This window comes from Rana temporaria, chromosome 3, assembly GCF_905171775.1.
Source record: "Rana temporaria chromosome 3, aRanTem1.1, whole genome shotgun sequence".
NCBI lineage: Eukaryota > Metazoa > Chordata > Amphibia > Anura > Ranidae > Rana > Rana temporaria.
This window is the reverse complement of record NC_053491.1, coordinates 194,937,966-194,956,954: the sequence shown is the minus strand read 5'-3', so window position 1 is coordinate 194,956,954 and position 18,989 is coordinate 194,937,966. Positions and strand designations below refer to the sequence as shown.

The following is an 18,989-nucleotide window of genomic DNA, read 5'->3' as shown; positions in this document are numbered from 1 at the left end:
GGTTGGTCAGGGCAGAAGGGAAAGGGCAAAGGTAATGTCCTTTTCCATCCTCCTGCGGCAACCAGTAAAACAATGACAACCGGTTGCAGGTGGGGTGAAGACTTCAAAGTTTTCTCCCTTTCTGGCAAGCATAACAGAAAATCAGTATATTCTCTCTATGCTGTCCCAAGGTTACAGAATATAGTTTTTGGACCCTCCCCCAGAGAGGTACCTGTTGACAAATCTACCAAGAGATATAGTCAAGTCCCTAGCATTAAAGAGCCTATTGAAGGATCTGATGAACCAGGGGGTTGTAACTCAAGTACCACAGGGGGAGCTTTATCAGGGGGTTTTATTCCCAGGCATTAATGATAAAAAAGCCGTCTGGAAGTTTCAGACTTATTCTCAACCTGAAGCGGCTGAACAGATCGGTCCTATACAAAAAATTCTGTATGGACTCAATCTTCATGGTCAAAAATCTTTTGACAAAGGAGTGCTTTATGGCATCAATTGACCTGCGAGATGCCTATCTGCATATCCCCAATCGCCTCTCAATCCCAAAAATGTCTAAGATTGGCGGTAAACATGGGAAAAGAGGTCGTGCGCCTCCAATTCAAAGCCCTCCCCTTCGGCCTTTCCTCGGCTCCGAGAATATTTACAAAGGTCATGGCAGAGGCCCTCGCTCCTCTTCGCTTACAGGGGGTAGCAGTAATTCCATACCTGGACGACCTGCTCTTTTTTGCCCCCTCCAGGGAGAAATTGTTGGAGGATCTCGAAAGAGCTCGCAGTCATCTAGAGGCATTGGGCTGGATCATAAATATGGAAAAATCTAATTTCAACCCAACTCAAGAGGCACAATTTCTGGGGTATCGGATAAGCTCAGTGGAGCAAAGAATTTTTCTCCCAGAAGACAAAAAACTAAAGATACTAAGAGTCGTAGCCTCCTTACAGACAAATCAAGAGCTATCAGTCAGACAAGTAATGTCAGCTCTGGGAACCCTTACCTCATCTATGCCAGCGGTGCAGTGGGCAAGGCTTCACTTCAGACTGCTTCAGAGTTTCCTCCTGAAAATATGGGATCACAGGACAGAATCTCTGGAGGCAAAGGTAAAAATCCCAAGTAAAACGATCGCTTTGGTGGTGGAGAAGTCAGAAAAACCTTTCAGCAGGCCTGTTATGGTAATTTCCAATAGAGTGGTAACGACAGACGCCAGCCTATGGGGATGGAGGGCACACCTGGGTCAGAACTATGCTCAGGGTGTTTGGTCCCGGTCAGAAGCAGAAAAGTCCTCCAATTGGACAGAACTAAGGGAAGTGGCCTTAGCTTTGGATGCCTTCTCCGCAGACCTTCAAGGTGCCCATGTTCAAGTCTTCTTGGACAATGCCACAACCATAGCCTACTTAAACAGGCAAGGAGGCACAAGAAGCAAGACACTTCAGCTTCTCGCCTCAGACATCCTAAACTGGGCAGAAAATGATTTGCTGTCCTTATCAGCGGTCCACCTCAAAGGCACTTTAAAATATAGTGGCGGATTTTTTAAGCAGAAGATGGATTCAAGAAGCAGAATGGACCCTAAACCTGGAAGTCTTCACATTGATCACCCGAGCCTGGGGCCAAGCACAAATAGACCTATTTGCGTCTGAAGAAAATGCGCAACTTTCGGTCTTTTTCTCTATTCACAGAAACGACAGTTCCCAGGGAACAGATGCGTTAATACAGCCTTGGAACTTCCAGCTGGCTTATGCCTACCCTCCATTTCAACTAATTCCGTTGGTACTGAGGAAGATTCAGAAGAAGGTGGAAGTAATTCTAATTACTCCATTCTGGCCAAAAAGGGCTTGGTTTACCACCATTCTTCGAATGGCAGTCAGGCCGCCTTGGCGGCTGCCGCTCCGGCAGGACTTGCTTCTACAGGGTCCGATATGCCATCCAGAGGTGGCCTGTCTAAGCCTCACGGCGTGGTATCTGAGAGGCAGTTATTGAGACGAAAAGGTCTGTCTCGACCACTTGTGACTACCTTACTTTCCAGTAGAAAGTGGTTACCAGGAAGATCTATGCTAAATACTGGAAGGTCTACAACTCCTGGTGTCACTCGTCTAATAGAGTGGTGAAAAATCTAGTGTCAATTCTGGAATTTCTTCAGAATGGAGCAGAAAAGGGCTTGTCAGTCAGTACACTTACAGTGCAGATAGCCGCATTCGGAGTTTTTCTGGAAAGGCCTATATCTTCAGATCCATTAGTGTCAAGATTTTTCAAGGCGCTTTCTAGGTCCAGACCAGCTCCCGTGCGACACTTCCCCAGTTAGGATTTGTCAGTGGTTCTTCATTCACTATCTAAGGAACCCTTTGAACAGCTACAAGACATTTCTCTGAAGTACCTTACTCTCAAAACGGTGTTCCTAGTGGCAATTACGACAGCCAGAAGAATCGGTGAGCTGCCGCCCTGTCAATAAAGAAACCTTTCCTATCCGTCTATAGGGACAGGGTTGTACTAAAGACTGATCCAGCCTTTCTATCAAAAGTGGCATCAGCCCTCAATCGGTCGCAGGAAATTGTCATACCAACCTTCTGCTCTAACCCATCAGGGGAGAAGGAACACCAATTTCACATGTTGGATGTGAGAAGAACCTTAATACATTACCTTGAAGTGACCAAGGATTTTTGATCTTCAGACTCCTTGTTCATACTTTTTTCAGGGAAAAAGGGCCACCAAGCGTCTAAGGGGTCAATAGCTAAGATGGCTGAAAACCGCTATTCTGGAAGCCTACTCCCAAGCAGGGCAATCTCCCCCGTTGGGAATTAGAGCACACTCTACTAGAGCTCAGGCCACTACATGGGCAGAAATAGCTGGTGCCACCCCAGATTAAATCTGCAAGGCGGCTACGTGGTCACGTTACCTTCCGTTCATCCGTCATTACAGTATCAGTCGGGCTAATGGTTGGTTGACAGACGAGGTAGCTGATTTTTTGTATAACGAATTTCCTCGTACGCCTGTTATATATGGATTACCCAAGATCCATAAGGGCACTACGCCCTTTAAATTTCGGCCCATAGTCTCCGGTACTGGTTCTGTTACCCAGCCATTGGCCCAGGTTATGGATTATTATCTACAACCGCTTGTCAAGGATTTACCAGCATACATTCGGGAAACGGGTGATTTCCTGGACAAACTTGGTCCCTCCTCGACGTTTGATGACTGTTGGAAGCTTGCCACAATGGACATTTCCTCACTGTACACCTGTATACCCAATGAGGCTGGTCTTCAGGCTGTTGAACATTTCCTGACCAAACAAGGTTCCCCCGGGTTACCAAGTGCTTTCATAATTGAATGTCTCGAATTTATTTTGGTGAATAATCATTTTTAGATTTGAAGGAATGATGTACACACAGATTCGAGGGACAGCTATGGGGAGCTCCGCAGCTCCCTCTTTTGCTAACCTGTTTGTGGGCTATCTGGAAGAGGTGTATATTTATTTGTCCCCTTTATTTCGTCGATATGTCAAAAAATGGATAAGAGATATATAGACGATGTCTTTTTTATTTGGACGGGGAGCGAGACGGACTTTGTAAGATTTGTGGAGTATATTAATAGAGTTTTTCCAGGGATTGTGTTTATCCCAGAAATTTCGGGTGAATGTATTCCATTCCTTGATGTACTCATTACCATCACTGGTGGTGTCATGACCACATCTCTATACACTAAACCCACTGACAGAAACAGTCTATTACATTTCCAGAGTGCACAGCCTACACATTTTGCGCCATAATTTGCCGATCTCGCAGTTTGTACGAGTCTTACGGATCTGCTCGGACGAGCATGATAAAAAGAAGGCACTTGACATCATGTACCATAAATTCCTTGAACGGGGTTATCCCAAATTAGTTCTGGATAAGGCACTAGCGGGTAGTAGCAAAAGCTCTAGGCCTATTTCTTGCCCCATGCTAGTCCATACGTACAATCAAGAATCAGGCACAATTAAAGGCGCCACTGAACGCAATCTGAAAATATTGCAGTCAGACAGATCTTTGGGTCCTGAAATCAAGACCAGACCAATGATGGCGTACAAACGCGGAAAAACGCTAAGAGATCACCTAGTACAGGCTGACCCACGACACAAGTACGCTAAGACCGCACCTAGAATATCCCATAAAACTGGGTGTTTTAGATGCTATAACTGTAATGTATGCAATTCCCTTATTTGTGGGGAATATTTTTCACATCCACGTATGGGAGGTCGCTATCCCATACGCGAATATTTTAATTGCAACACCGACTTTTGTGTCTATATCTTGAAATGTCCCTGTACATTGGTATACGTTGGGAAGACTATTGGCCCATTTAAGAAGCGTTTCCAAAAATACAGAAGCGACATTAGGGTAGCTTTGACTAAAACCGCCAAGGGGGAACAGGTAGATCTGAACAAACCTGTGGCTTTACATTTTGTGACAGTCAAACACCAGGTCCACGAACTACGTGGCATGGTTATTGAACATGTTAAAGCACCCTATAGGGGTGGCGATCGTAATCGATCACTACTCCGCCGTGAGGCGTATTGGATACACATGTTGGGGACAGTACAACCTGGAGGGTTGAACACCAATTTGTCTCTGACGTGCTTCATCGATGATCGCTGATGGGTCGCTTTGTCTTCCATTATGCTCCTCTATGTAGTGCCTTTTGGCCTTTTATTAGGCTCTTCTGTTTAGTGTTCTTTTTCGTTTTCGATCGTATATCAATCGCATGTATTTATAAGTCCTACTGTATTTAAATGCTATTTTTAGCTTTGCCATTGCTTACTATGAATGACACCCATATGGTATTACCTATACCATGATTTCTTTTCAAGCCCCCTTGGGCTTCTTTTAGCTGTTTTATTTTTGTTTCCTTTTATTTATTTTTTCACGTTGACAATGTAGATATTATACATTTTTGCCAGATATGGACAATGACCCCATCGACCTAGACCTTATGGCAGGTCCTGGTGGGGTACACATCGATATAGCTCGTTTGTAGCAACCATTAATCTGTTGGTGTTCTCACCTGGATCGTAAGCTCTTTGTATAATGACTACATGTCACATCTTACACTTTTTTAGTCTGCTCATCTTGGTAACCTTGTTTTGCTTTTTGCTTTTTTTCCGCTCTTTTTTTGCTTTCTGATTGTAATTTTTCTTTTTTATTTTTCCTTGTCCTTTTTTCTTTTTTTTTTTTTTTTTTTTCTTTTTCTGTTTTCTTTTTCTTTATTTTTTTCTTTTCTCCCCCCCCCCCTTTTTTCCCCCCTTTGTTCGTTCTTCTTTTTTCTTTAATTTTTCTTCCTTTTTTTTTCATTCTTCTCCTATTCCCCCCCCCCCCCCCTTTTTTTTTCTTTTTGTTTCCCTTGTTTTCTTTTTCCTTTTTCCTTTTTTTCATGCCCTTTTTCATGTTTTGCACTTTATTTAATTTTGTTCTATATATTTGTATTTTTTCCCCTCATTATTATTATTATTTTTTTCCTCTTTGTTTTTCTTTCTTTTTTGTCTCCTTATCTCAGATTTTTTTCAGATGCTCTGTTTTATTTTTATTCACGTCTATCTATCTGTATGTACGCTCATTATTTTATTTATTCTTTATAACCTTTTTTCCTTTTTTTTTTTTTTTTTTTTCTGTTTTCATTTTTTTGTTTTCATTTTCTCTGCTGTGCCTTTAATCCAGGGTGAGCGCACTACACTTCTTCTGCTTAGGTTTTCCTCCACTCCCCGTGGTTCCTGTAGATATGTGACAACGGCTTGCATTTTAAGCCTCGCTGTCACACTTGCCTAGAATGACAGGTAGAGCCGACGTGCGGCGCCCTTGCGTCATTGATTCCATGACGACGGCGGCCGCACAACGATGTCTTCCGAAGTGTCTTCCCGCATCCCGGGCGCATGCGCGAGATGCGTGGCGGGATGCGATTGGCTGATGGGGATCTCACTGCATTGTGTGATACAACAGCTGTGCGATCGTCAATGCGATCGTAGGCACGGGGGGGGGGGGTAGACTGTCGGCACCCGCATCCCGGGCGCATGCGCGAGGCGATTGGCTGACGGTGATCTAATTTAATTGTGTAACACATCAGCTGTGCGATCGCCATTGCGATCGCAAACACAGGGGGGGGGGGTAGACTGTCGGCACCCCATGCTACTCTTTACACACACTGCTGCAGTTCTGACAATTCATAAGCAGCTGGTAACAAGCAGGTACTTGCACGTTTATGATCAACAAAGGTTCCTAATTGGGGAGGGGGGGGAAGTGATTGGGATGGGTGGGTTTCACTTTCACATGATTTCATTGGTGACAGTTTTCTATATATATCCTTGTGTTGCATTATGTTTATCTTTTGCCTGACGAAGAGGTCCTGTGCAACCTCGAAACGTTGCTGCTTTGATCGCTTCAATGCAATAAAGAATTTTTGGACGTTTTTCAAAATGATCCTTGGTGTGCTGGCGAATATGTCTACATGATTTCCTTTCCGGTTCCCAGCTGGCAATCGCTTCAGCACCCTCTTTTCTTATCGGCCATTTTCCAGGAAGGTGTGCAATTGGAATATTTTTGAGACATCGTCATTACAGACTGGATCTTCTGTCAGCAAGCGATCAGGCATTTGGCAGAAAGGTCTTGCAGGCTGTGGTCCCTCCCTAAGTGGGTAAGTCTCTGTTACCCTCTCAAGGTGCTGTCCTGAAAGACGATGAGGGAAAAGTCAAGTTAGACTTACCGGTAACTTGTTTTCCATGAGTCTTTCAGGACGGCAGCAACCCGCCCTTATTGTTTTAAATATTATGCTGTGACTAACCATACTCTGATTATGTGTTCCAGCTTGGGCCGGAGGTTTCTTTACTACTACTACTAAGTGGAAGGAGCCTCCCTTTTAAGAAGTTTGGTGGAGGTGTGTTTCCTGTCATGTGGGTGGAGCTACGCTCTCGAGGTGGTGTCCTGAAAGACTCATAGAAAACAAGTTACCGGTAGGTCTAACTTGACTTCAGGTGTAGGTGTCTTGACATTTTTTTCCCTACTCCATCTTTTCTGTCTGTTTTTCACTAGTTTTGCATTTGGCTAGGGTCAGTGTCACTACTGGTAGCACGAGGCGATTCTTGGACCCTAATAAAGGTTGCACAGGCAGTCCAACTCCTCCAGAATGGCGCATCAATACGTGTCATTGCCAGAAGGTTTGCTGTGTTTCCCAGCACAGTCTTAAGAGCATGGAGGAGATTCCAGGAGACAGGCAGTTACTCTAAGAGAGCTGGACAGAGTCGTAGAAGATCCTTAACCCATCAGCAGGACCGGTATCTGCTCCTTTGTGCAAGGAGGAACAGGATGGGCACTGCCAGAGCCCTACAAAATGACCTCCAGCGGGCCACTGGTGTGAATGTCTCTGCCCAAACAATCAGAAACAGACTTCATGGGGGTGGCCTGAGGGCTGACGTCCTGTGCGCTGTGCTCACTGGCGGACACTGTGGAGCTTTATGGCATTTTCCATTGAACACCAGAACTGGCAGGTCCGCCACTGGTGCCCCTATTTCACAGATGAGAGCAGGTTCACCCTGAGCATATGTGACAGACGTGAAAGGGTCTGAAGAAGCCGCAGAGAACTTTTTTTCTGCCTGTAACATCGTTCAGCATGAACGTTTGGCGGTGGGTCAGTGATGGTCTGGGGAGGCATATCCATGGAGGGGCGCACAGACCTACAGGCTACACAATGGCACCCTGACTGCCGTTAGGTATCTGGATGAAATCCTTGGACCCATTGTCAGACCCTACGCTGGTGCAGTGGGTCCTGGGTTCCTCCTGGGCGAGAATATGCAGCCAGTTCCTGGAGGATGAAGAAATTGATACCATTGAATGGCCTTCACGCTCACCTTGCCTAAATCCAAAAGAACACCTCTGGGACATTGTTTCAGTCCATCCGGTGCCGCCAGGTTGCACCTCGGTCTGTTCAGGAGCTCAGTGATGCTCTGGTCCAGATCTGGAAGGAAATACCCCAGGACACCATCCGTCCCATTAGGAGCATGCCCTGATGTTAGGCATGCACACAAGCACTTGGGGGCCATACAAACTACTGAGGACCATTTTGAGTTGTTGCAATGGAATTTCAGCAAAATGGACTGGCTTGCTGCATAATTTTTTCACTTTGATTTTCGGGGTGTCTTTGAATTCGGCCCACTGTAGGTCAATAATTTTTTTTTCCATCAAACGATGTGCCATCATTTCATTCCTAACACATTACCCAGTCCATGTTAGTATAGATATCCAGATCCAAAATGTTTTCAAAGTGTTCCTTGAATGGTTTTTTTTTTTTTTTTTTTTTTTTTTTTAGCAGTGTATTTTTTTTACATATTTTTAAAGCCTTTTTTTACATTTTGAGGTCGGGATAGTAGACCTGTGTAAAATGATTTGAGATGGGACTATGTAGATAACTTCATTAGCTCCAGTTTAGTAACACTTAAAGGGGTTGTAAAGCTTTGTGTTTTTTCACCTTAATGCATCCTATGCATTGGGGTGAATAAGCACCTTGCACTCTCCCGTTTTACTTACCTGAGCCACGAAACTCCATTGGCGCGATCCAGCTATGCTTTCCCCCAGCTTGAGGCGGCTCTTCATTGGAGATGGCAGTGCAGCCATTGGCTCCCGTTGCTGTCAATCAAATCAATGATGCTGAGGGGCGGTGCCTAGTGATACACTTGACGGCTATGGCCACCACTGTATCACATGGGAGCGTGCCCGCAAGCTAACCCCTTTGGGAGAGTGCTTCCCAGAAGGGGTTGGCTCTTGCGGGGAGGAGCCGAGACAGCTGCCGAGGGGCCCCAGAAGTTGAGGATCGGGGCCTAATGGGTTAATCCTCTGCATTGTGTAAAAAGTCTGGTCTTCTCTGATCCTCCCCTTCCACTGTCCCCAATCAATCTCCTGTTAAGACAGCCTTTGGAGTCACTCTGCACATGCTCAGTTTGGTGTGTATTGCTAGAGAGGTGTGTGTGTGTGTGTTTCTCTCTTAGGAGGGTGCATGTGCAACCTCATATGACAGTCACAGTAGAATGAAAACTACAAGCTTTAGGCTCCCTTCACACTTGTGCGACTTGTCATGCAACTTTGGACATCAAAGTTGCATGATAAGTCATTCCCCACGTTTTCCAATGATAGCCATTCGTATACGCAGGACTTAAAGTGGATGTAAAGCAGGGCTCAACAAATCCCGGTCGCCATGGCGACTAGAAATGGCGTCCTTGCGAGGGGGGGGTCTTGGCTGGGAAGGTGGACATGGCCCGGGGCCTCGTAGGCCTTCCAGACACAGTACTGCCTGTCACTGTCACTTTGGAATGTGATTAGCGGCGTCAGCGGGGATGGAGCAGTAAGAGAGCAGCCACTGATGTGTGTTTGGTTGTTTTTTTTTTTTTTTTTTGTTCCATAGGACCGGCACTTTGCGGACTAGGCCGCGGCTTCGGCCTAGTCCACAGAGCGTCGATCCTAAGTTTTTAGGCGAGGCCGCGGCTTCAGCCTAGTCCGTGGCCTTTTCCCAGGATCGCGACGGACTAGCCCACTGCCTCACCTAAAAACTTAGGACCGGCTCTCCACGGACTAGGCGGAAGCCGTGGCCTGGCCTAAAACATCCTGCTCGCGGCGATCCTGGTATAAGGCCGCGAGTGGCATTCGGCCGTGAGCTGCGGGCAGGATGTTTTAGGCTAAGCCACGGCTTCAGCCTAGTCCGCAGAGCGCCGGTCATATATATATATATATATATATATATATATATATATATATATATATATATATATATATATATATATATATATATTATAATTTTAATCGCAGATTTTTTGGGGGGCCAATGACAACTACAAATTATTTTCAAGATCTCAAAACCTTGCTCTTGGCCACAGAAGGGCAGGATTGATGGAATTCGAATGTCAGCTGCTTTAGAGGAAAATTGATTATTTAATTTGCCTTATAAGTATGCTATTAGTCTATCAGAGAACAATGGTATAAGAGGAAAACTGCTCGGTTGTTTCTTAAGTAGCAGCTATATTAAGGTGTCTTTTGTTAAAGAAAACTTGTGACGAGCAGCAAATTGGGTGCCAAAAATAGAGAATAAAATGGCGGTTGTTGCAATACTTTCTGTCACGCTGTATTTGCGCAACGGTCATGCATGCGCACTTTTTTAGGGAAAAAATACTTTTTTTTTGTTTTTTTAAATAAGACAACAGTAACGGTAGCCCAATTATTTTATAATGTAATGCCGAGTAAATTGATACCCAACATGTCACGCTTCAAAATTGCGTCCACTTGTGGAATAACGACAGACTTTTACCCTTGAAATTCCCCTGGGCGACATTAAAAAAATTCTACCGGTTGCACGTTTTGAGTTAGAGGTGGTCTAGGGCTAGAATTATTGCTCTCGCTCTACCATTTACGGTGATACCTCACATGTGTGGTTTGAATACCGTTTACATATGCTACTCACTTATGCGCGCGAACTTGGCGGGACAGGCGTGTTTTCTGGCTCCTGACTTTTTTAGCTGGCTCCTAGATTCCAAGCAAATTTGTCAAACCCTGATGTTAAGTAAACCCACGCTCTTCCTTTCTAAACTACTGCCAGGTATCCTTACCTGTCAAATGTCTCCCCTCTGTTATGAGACCTGAAAAACTGCAGATCCTGTGGGTGGGTCTAACTCCCCTTGTCGGCATGCATTTTCTCCTGTGTCTATCTTACTCTAAATTCTGCTATGATCACTAACACCCAGTCAAAACCCAGAAAAGTAACCGCATGACTTCAGCATGCCCAATCCATGCTGAGGTGTGGAACAGCCAGTCCTGGGAGAGCTGCAGAAGAAAGGAGTGGGGGTGGGAATTAAAAAATGCCTGTCTCAGGCTTGTGTATGAGATGTGTAAATCATCTGTCACTCACAGCAGGGGTGATGAATAGACAGGGTATCCCTTTGTCTGTTTTATCTCACTGAAAAAAATAAAAGGATTTCTCAGAGCTGTATTAACTCTTTGTGGCAAGACTGGGCACAAATCATATGAATCAGACTAGAATATAGACTATACATTGTGCCAGCCAAAAATATAAATAAAAAATTGGGGTTTACATCCACTTTAAAGTTGTAACAACTTCAAAGTAGTTCATGCACTACTTTTGGTCTGACTTTCATGCAACTTGAGGGCCATAAGCTTCAATGTTAACTAGAGTTGCACTGATACTGGTATCGATACCAAGCATTAGCCCGAGTACTTGATCAGATACCTGGGCAGTCGGGGATGATCGGTACAGTGGTGGGGGGCATTTCTATCCCCAATCTCCCTGTATAGATTTCAATAAAGCAACTGACAGCTACTTCTCCTTTCCCTGTGGCTTTATTGAAATCCTATACAGGGAGATCCGTGATAGTAACCCATCTCTCAAAACCCACTAGTTTTTGTTTTTTTACTGCTCAAAAACTTCACTGCCCAAAACTGCTAACAGCCTATGTGTGCATGGAGAGTTTTTAATGATTGTAGAAAAAAAATAAATACAGCCAAAAACAGCTGCTGTAAAAAATATCAAACATCCAGTGTGCATGAGGCCTAAGTGGTACCGATTTCAAAGTAGTTACTGCACTCGTTTTTTTCTGAAGTCGGATCCCCATATTAACGGATCCGACTTTGGCATGCTGTACCCCTACCCATTCACCTGGGGAAAAAGTGTCAACAATAAAACACCCTACTCAGGTTTTTAAAGTAATTTTATTAGGCGGCTCCGGGGGTCTCTCTGGGTTTTTTTTTTTCCCCTCTCCCCGTCCGATGTCTTCTGCCGGTTTTCCACCGCTATCTTCTGCTCTTTTGCCTGGTCTTCTCAGTTTTCTTCCCTCTGCTCTTCTTCCAATGTTGACTCTACGCTCTCTCCCGCTCTAATGCTGTGTGCGTGGTATGACCCCTTCCCTTATGACCTCACCAGGGCATGATGGGGCTGTGACTTCATAAGGGACAGGGTCACCCCTGCCCCATGCCAATATAAGTCGTTGCACACTACATTAGAGCGCGAGAGAGCGTTGAGACTATATCAGAAGAAGAGCAGAGGGGAGAAGACCGGGCACGAGCTAGAAAAAGAGCGAGCAGAAGAACCAGACAGAAGATGCCGGACGGGGAGGGGAAAAAATAACGGGAGACCCCCAGAGCTGCCGAATTACTTTAAAAACCTATAAAAAAAAATGTTGTTCGATCAGCACTGCAGTCTAAAGACTGTAGCACTGATCTGTGTACTCTGGTGACAGAGAAGTCTCCCTGCTGTCAGAATACAGATACAGTGGGGAGGACTCCCTCACCACCTCTAATGTGTGGATGGGAGAGACCAATTCTATATCGAGAGAGATACAGTATATACTCGAGTATAAGCCGACCCGAAAATAAGCCGAGGCACCTAATTTTACCACAAAAAAACAGGGAAAACGTATTGACTCAAGTACAAGCCTAGGGTGTCCATCTGCATGCCTCACTGTGTCCATGTGCATTCCTCGCTGTGGCCATGACTAGACTGACTTTTAACATGGGAGTCTATAGAAGGGGTGCCCAGCTTTGAAAAATCAGACCACAAACTTTGCACACTTGTAGATAGGGCTGCAACTAACGATTATTTTCATAATCGATTAGTTGGCCGATTATTGTTTCGATTAATCGCATACAAAAAAAAATGCATTTTTTTATATTTTTGGGCCAATTTGTTGTTGGGCAAATTACAAAACACAAATTGCCACAAAAACACATTACATGCTTTTCTGCATCTTCTCCATTGAAGTATATTGAATCAAAAAAACACAAAATAGCACAGTTTTGCGTTAAAGTCCTTGCCCTTTCCAAATAGGCAACAGCTGAAAAAAAAAAATCATGGATGTGAACGTGTCCCATTGGAAAACATGGAAATGAACTGTAGTTTGTTTCTGCAAAAAGCACCAAAACAGGTGTGTGAACCCAGGCCTGAGATGTTTAGTAACATAATGGGCGTTAAAAAATCAAATAAGTACAAAAAGAGCAAATAATCGCTACTGTAAGGGGTTTATTTTTTTTACTGTGGGACAGTGAAAGTGATATTTACAGTAGCAATTTGCTTTTTTTTGTACTATAAAAGGGCTAATTTTAGTTTTTTTAACCCCATTATGTTACTGGCTGATTAATCGATTATGAAAATTGTAATCGATTAATTTCATAATTGATTAGTTGTTTCGGCCCTGCTTGTAGAGGAAGAGTGGGGCTATATGTGTGCCAAGTTTGAGGTCCAGGGGACCTACAGCCGGCCAGTACCGGGTCTCCAAAATCCGGGACATCGGGTGCAAAAAGGTGATTTGAGTATAAGCAGAGGGGGGCGCTTTCAGCACAAAAAAATGCGCTGAAAAACTCGGCTTATACTCGAGATATATACAGTGTGTATATATATGTGTGTGTGTGTGTGTGTGTGTGTGTGTGTATATATATATATATATATATGTGTGTGTGTGTGTATATGTGTGTATATATATATATATATATATATATATATATATATATATATATATATATATATATATATATATATATATATATATATATATATATATATATATATATATATATATATATATATATATTTCAACCCAACCCACTGGTTGAAAACAACTGACTCATCTGTGGCAAGCCTAAGAAATACGATTTAAACATTTGTATTTATTGTTTATTACGTTTTTGTGTTTGGCAACATACTGTAACTGTGTCAAATGTAAAAGTGCTACTTAATTGGATTAATCCATTTATTAATCATCTTGCAGGTTTATGGCAACAAATGACTTGATGACAGAACTTCAAAAGGACTCTATTAAGTTGGATGATGATAGTGAAAGGAAAGTGGTAAAGATGATTTTAAAACTATTAGAAGACAAGAATGGGGAAGTTCAGAATTTAGCTGTGAAATGGTAAGTTTTACACTTTAAACCAGTATTGCTAATTAATCACCCTCCAATTGATTATGTAACCTCCACTTAATTGGAAATATCAATTAAAACCTGGTAATGAAGGCATCCCCTTTCCATCTCCACCTATCAGTTTTGTTTTTGTTTTTTTGTTTTTTTACCAATTATCCATCCTGGTGCTTACTGTGACTCCTTTCTAGACCCTGTTCTAACATTTTTTTTTTTTCAATAAACTACTATATATTGTAATTTTCATTAATTTTTATTTTTTTGGCAGCCTATTTTATGGCCCCTGACACTGTTTAAATGAAAATTAAAACAGTATTTATCTATTTTGCTTTAGTGCAGGTTCTGTTACTGTTAACATACATTAAGTGTATTTGTATAATTTACATGTTAGCGCCTCCCTTTTGTAATAAAAAAAAAAAGCTTGAGACTGCTGCTGGTTATTATCTGGATGTTATGTCAGCAGACTCCAAGTTGTCACGCGATAAATTTGTTATTTGTTTTGCTCCTTTCCCAAAAGCTTCATAAAAAGGTTATGCATAGACAGCAGTTGGGCACTCAAAGAAGAGGAGTGGGCTATAAGACGGCAGTAGGAAGGGGGGGACTGTGGCTGTGTTGGCAAATTAAATTTTCTTGAAGTGGTCAAATTCCTTGCATGTTCAAGTTGATAGTTAAATAAAAAATTTAGGAGGACACGTGCTGCACGTAGGCAATTGAATGCCATGATTTTTTCAGTCCTTTTACCTGCAATGTATCGTTGATTGCAAGGTCTTCTCAAGAAGTATATAAATACTTGAATGGCAATAGCTAGGTCACAGGTTCACCTTAATAAAAGTTTAGGATTAGAGCGCCACTAATATTTCTCAAATCCTGGGAAGTTTTGCCCTATGTCCACATTGACCTCGCACAAGGCTGCACAGTGATGATTGGTGGGGTTGAAGGTGTATATAGAAGCAGGAGTCAATGTGAACACAGGAATGCAATGAAACTGAAACAGCACTTGAAAGAAGTTGGAGAAATTTGGAAGGAAATGTGAAGAAGCATTGAACCCTGATGAAGGGTGAATGATGAACCTCTGAAACATGTTAGCCATTAGGGCTAGTTTACACTTGGTTCAAAACAAAGCTTCGGACAGGCTTTGTTAAAGCTCTCCGGATGCCAGTCAAAGCTCCTGTCACTCAATAATATGGTTAGCTTACAGTCCTGTTTACACATGCTTTTGCTTGGGGCTTCAAGTGAGATTTGCCATAGACTTCAATGGAGGCTTTGAAGCACCACTGAAGCTACATGGGGTATAATTTTTAAACCAAAGCAGGTGTAAACAGGACTGTAAGCTAACCATTTTATTTAGTGACAGGAGCTGTGACTAGCGTTGGGAAGTTTTTAACAAAGCATGCCTGAAGCCTTGTTGAAGCTGAAGCAAGTGTTACTGAGCCCTTACCAATACTTAATTTTTATTTGCCACACACACACACACACACACACACACACAATAAAATGAACTTAACCACTTGACATCCGGGCCTATTTTGGCACTTTTCTCCATGTAAAAATCATTTTTTTCCCTAGAAAATTAGTCAGAACCCCCAAACATATATATATTTTTTTTTAGCAGACACCCTAGGGAATAAAATAACGGTCATTGCAACTTTTTTTTCTTGCACGGTATTTGCACTATATTGGTACAAATGCCTTTTTTTGGGGGAAAAAAACGGTTTCATGTATTAAAAAATAACAAAACAGTAAAGTTAGCCCAATTTTTTTGTATAATGTGAAAGATGTTACGCCGAGTAAATAGATACCTAACATGTCACACTTTAATATTGCACGCACTCATGGAATGGCGCCAAACTTCGGTACTTCAAAATCTCCATAGGCGACGCTTTAAATTTTTTTTTGCAGGTTACTATTTTCGAGTTGGAGGAGGTCTAGTGCTAGAATTGTTGCACACGCTCTAACGCATGTGACGATACCTCACTTGTGGGGTTTGAAGGGCGTTTACATATGTGGGCGGGACTTGCATGCAAGTTCACTTCTAAGCGCGAGCTACCGGGGCCAGGGGCGTTTTTAAATTTTTTTTTTTTTGTAATTTGATTTTTAGTTTACTTAATTTTTTTTTTATTTTAACACTTTATTTTACATTTTTTTGATCACTTTTATTTCCTTTTACAAGGAATGTAAACATCCCTTGTAATAGGAATCACTGTGACGGGTCCTCTTTATGGAGAGATGTGGGGTCAATAAGACCCCACATCTCTCCTTCAGGCTTACAAGCATTAGATCGGTGAAAAAAATTCACCGATCTAATGCCGACAGCCACGATTGCGGCTTTGTTTACTTCCGGGTACCGGGCGTGACGTCATAACATTGCGCCCGGACCTCCGACGGTCATAGAGATGACTGGTGACCATCTGGTCACCAGTCATCTCTATGCTTTCCCAGCAAACGCCGGCCGATTCGCTCTCCGGAGCCCCCGATGGCACGGGAGAGCCCGGAGAAGCACTGGATGGCGGCCCCTCCCACCGCCTATAAGAACAATCAAGCCGCTATGATCGTTCTTATGTTGCACAGAATCGCCGGCTGAAGATGATGATATCTGAATGATGCCTGGAGCTGCATGCATCATTCAGATATCACCTCACAAAGCCGAGGACGTACATGGACGTCCTCGGATGTCAAGTGGTTAAGACTGTGAAGCTCATCTTTTGAACTTCTTTATGCACCAGTACTATGGTAACCACAAGCTTGTAGAAAGCTGCCTCTACTCTTTTTTTTTACTTTAAAAGTAAGTTTTGAATTTGGGTCTAGTGCTCCGCAGAGCATTCTGACTCTTATTTTAAAGCAACTGACAACAGACTCCATTTACTGGCTTATGTATCATTTACCATAAGTGTTTACATCCATGTGAGTCCTTTTCATTCCTCTTTGGCCCTTATTGCTAAAATTAAGGCAGTGAGGTAAACGGTGGTCATTAATACTTTAACAAATTTACCTAATGTCTAGCATAGAATGTAAGCTGTGCCTTGTATGTATGCTCACCCACCAGCTAAAACTTGGTGTATATTTGTTCCTTGTGTAAATTTCTAACTTTACTGATTTTGTTTTTAAATTAAAGCCTTGGTCCTCTAGTAAGTAAAGTAAAGGAGTATCAAGTTGAGACCATTGTCGACACACTCTGTACAAATATGTTGTCTGACAAGGAGCAGCTACGTGATATATCTAGTATTGGGTTGAAGACTGTAATTGGAGAGCTTCCCCCTGCATCCAGTGGTGAGTTACATCTTTATATTTTTGCCTTTATGGCAGGGGTCTCCAAACATTCTAAACAAAGGGCCGGTTTATTGTCCTTCAGACCCTTTGCGGGCCAGACTTTGACCAGCGGGAGTAGAAATTTTCCTGGCATCATTGTTAGTGAACATCTGGTATTAGGGAGAGGAATAGTGCCCCGATTGCTGGTATCATAGGGAGTAATAGTGCTCTATTAGTTGTGTCAGTGGGAGAAATGATGCTCCATTGTCGGTGTCAGATGGCAGAATAGTGTCTTGTATCAGTGGGAGGGATAGTGCCCCAAGGGCCGGATAAAGGCAAGCAAAGGGCCGCATGCGGCCCTTGGGCCGCAGTTTGGAGACCACTGCCTTATGGGATAAAATGGTGATCAGCAATATGTTTGCATAAATAGAAAGTTTAAGTGGAATTCCTGCCTAATTTGAACTATTCTTAAAAATGTTCCCAACCCCCTGCTGCTACTACTTTTATTATTATTTAAAAAAAGATTTGTATACCTAAAGTGATTGTCATAAGCATGCTGTACTTGCTGTGTTTAACAGGGATCGACAAATCCCGGGCGCCAGGTCGCCATGGCGACTAGAAATAGTGTCCTGGCTACTTGGCTTGGAAGGTGGGCAAAAAAAAAAATATTTTTTTGTGAGCTGGTGCCATCTGGTGGTGAGCCGTTGGTATTACAAGTTAAGCATTACACGTTAAACTGCAATTCTAATGTCATTTTTCACTATTTTCACTGCCATCTTCTTCCCTCTAATTGGAACCGCCAAACATTATATATATTTTTTTATCCTAACACCCTAGAGAATAAAATGGAGATCGTTGCAATACTTTCTGTCACGCCGTATTTGCGCAGCGGTCTTACAAGCGCACTTTTTTTGGGAAAAAATTACACTTTTTTAAATTAAAATAAGACAACAGTAAAGTTATCCCCATTTGTTTTAATAATATGAAAGATAATGTTACGCCGAGTAAATTCATACCCAACATGTCACGCTTCAAAATTGCGTTTGAACACCGTTTACATATGCGGGCGCTGCTCACGTATGTGTTCGCTTCTGCGCGCAAGCTCGTCAGGACGGGGTGCGTTTTCTGGCTCCTAACTTTTTTAGCTGGCTCCTAGATTCCAAGCAAATTTGTCAACCCCTGGTTTAATTTCACAGAGCAGGCCAGTCCCTATCCCATTCTTTTGGAGTCCCCTGCTGGCGCTTGTCTCTACCTCCCTTTCACATGCCCTCATAGCAAGAAGATTGCTGTGGGGGCCCTTGAGTAGACTTGATACCAAGCTGGGCTATATGCGTGTGTAGACATACACAGCGTGGCTTTTCCAACCCCCCTGTTCCTTCCTCACAATGTTTGATTGACAGCAGAAGGAGCCAATGGCTCCAACTGCTGCCTGAGTTCTTTGAGGAGTGCGAGCAGCGTTGCTGCTCTCTGGCACAGCTCTTAATAAAGACAATACTCTAATATTTTTGGGGGTGGGTAATGTGTTTTTTTACCTTGATGCAGCATTAAGGTAAAGAACCTTACCACCACTAACCTTTTTTTTCAACCCAGTCTGGTTACGTGATCCCACAGCTTCCCTGTGTCAGAGTGGCCAGCTACAGGGGAGAGAAGGGAACACCAACAATGGCTGGACTTTGGAAGCCTACGGGTGACGTCCCTGCTCCTGAAAATCCCAGCCATTGTCTATCGCTTCTTGACACAGGGGAGACTAAGTCAGAGCTGCAAAAAGGTAAGTATACAGATTTATTTATTCGGTGGAGGGAGGGGACCTTTTTAACAACATTTCTCGTTATA

General features: G+C 43.1%; 1 protein-coding gene across 1 annotated transcript in view; it reads left to right on the top strand.

Annotated features, from left to right (window-relative positions):
* The window catches only part of CAND1 (cullin associated and neddylation dissociated 1), a 68,037-nt gene that overhangs the window by 17,220 nt on the left and 31,828 nt on the right, over positions 1–18,989 (top strand). Inside the window, exons 2-3 of the mRNA XM_040344047.1 lie at positions 13,761–13,904; positions 17,023–17,177. Of these exons, the coding sequence (XP_040199981.1) occupies positions 13,761–13,904; positions 17,023–17,177 (299 nt within the window). The remainder of the gene's footprint in view (positions 1–13,760; positions 13,905–17,022; positions 17,178–18,989) is intronic.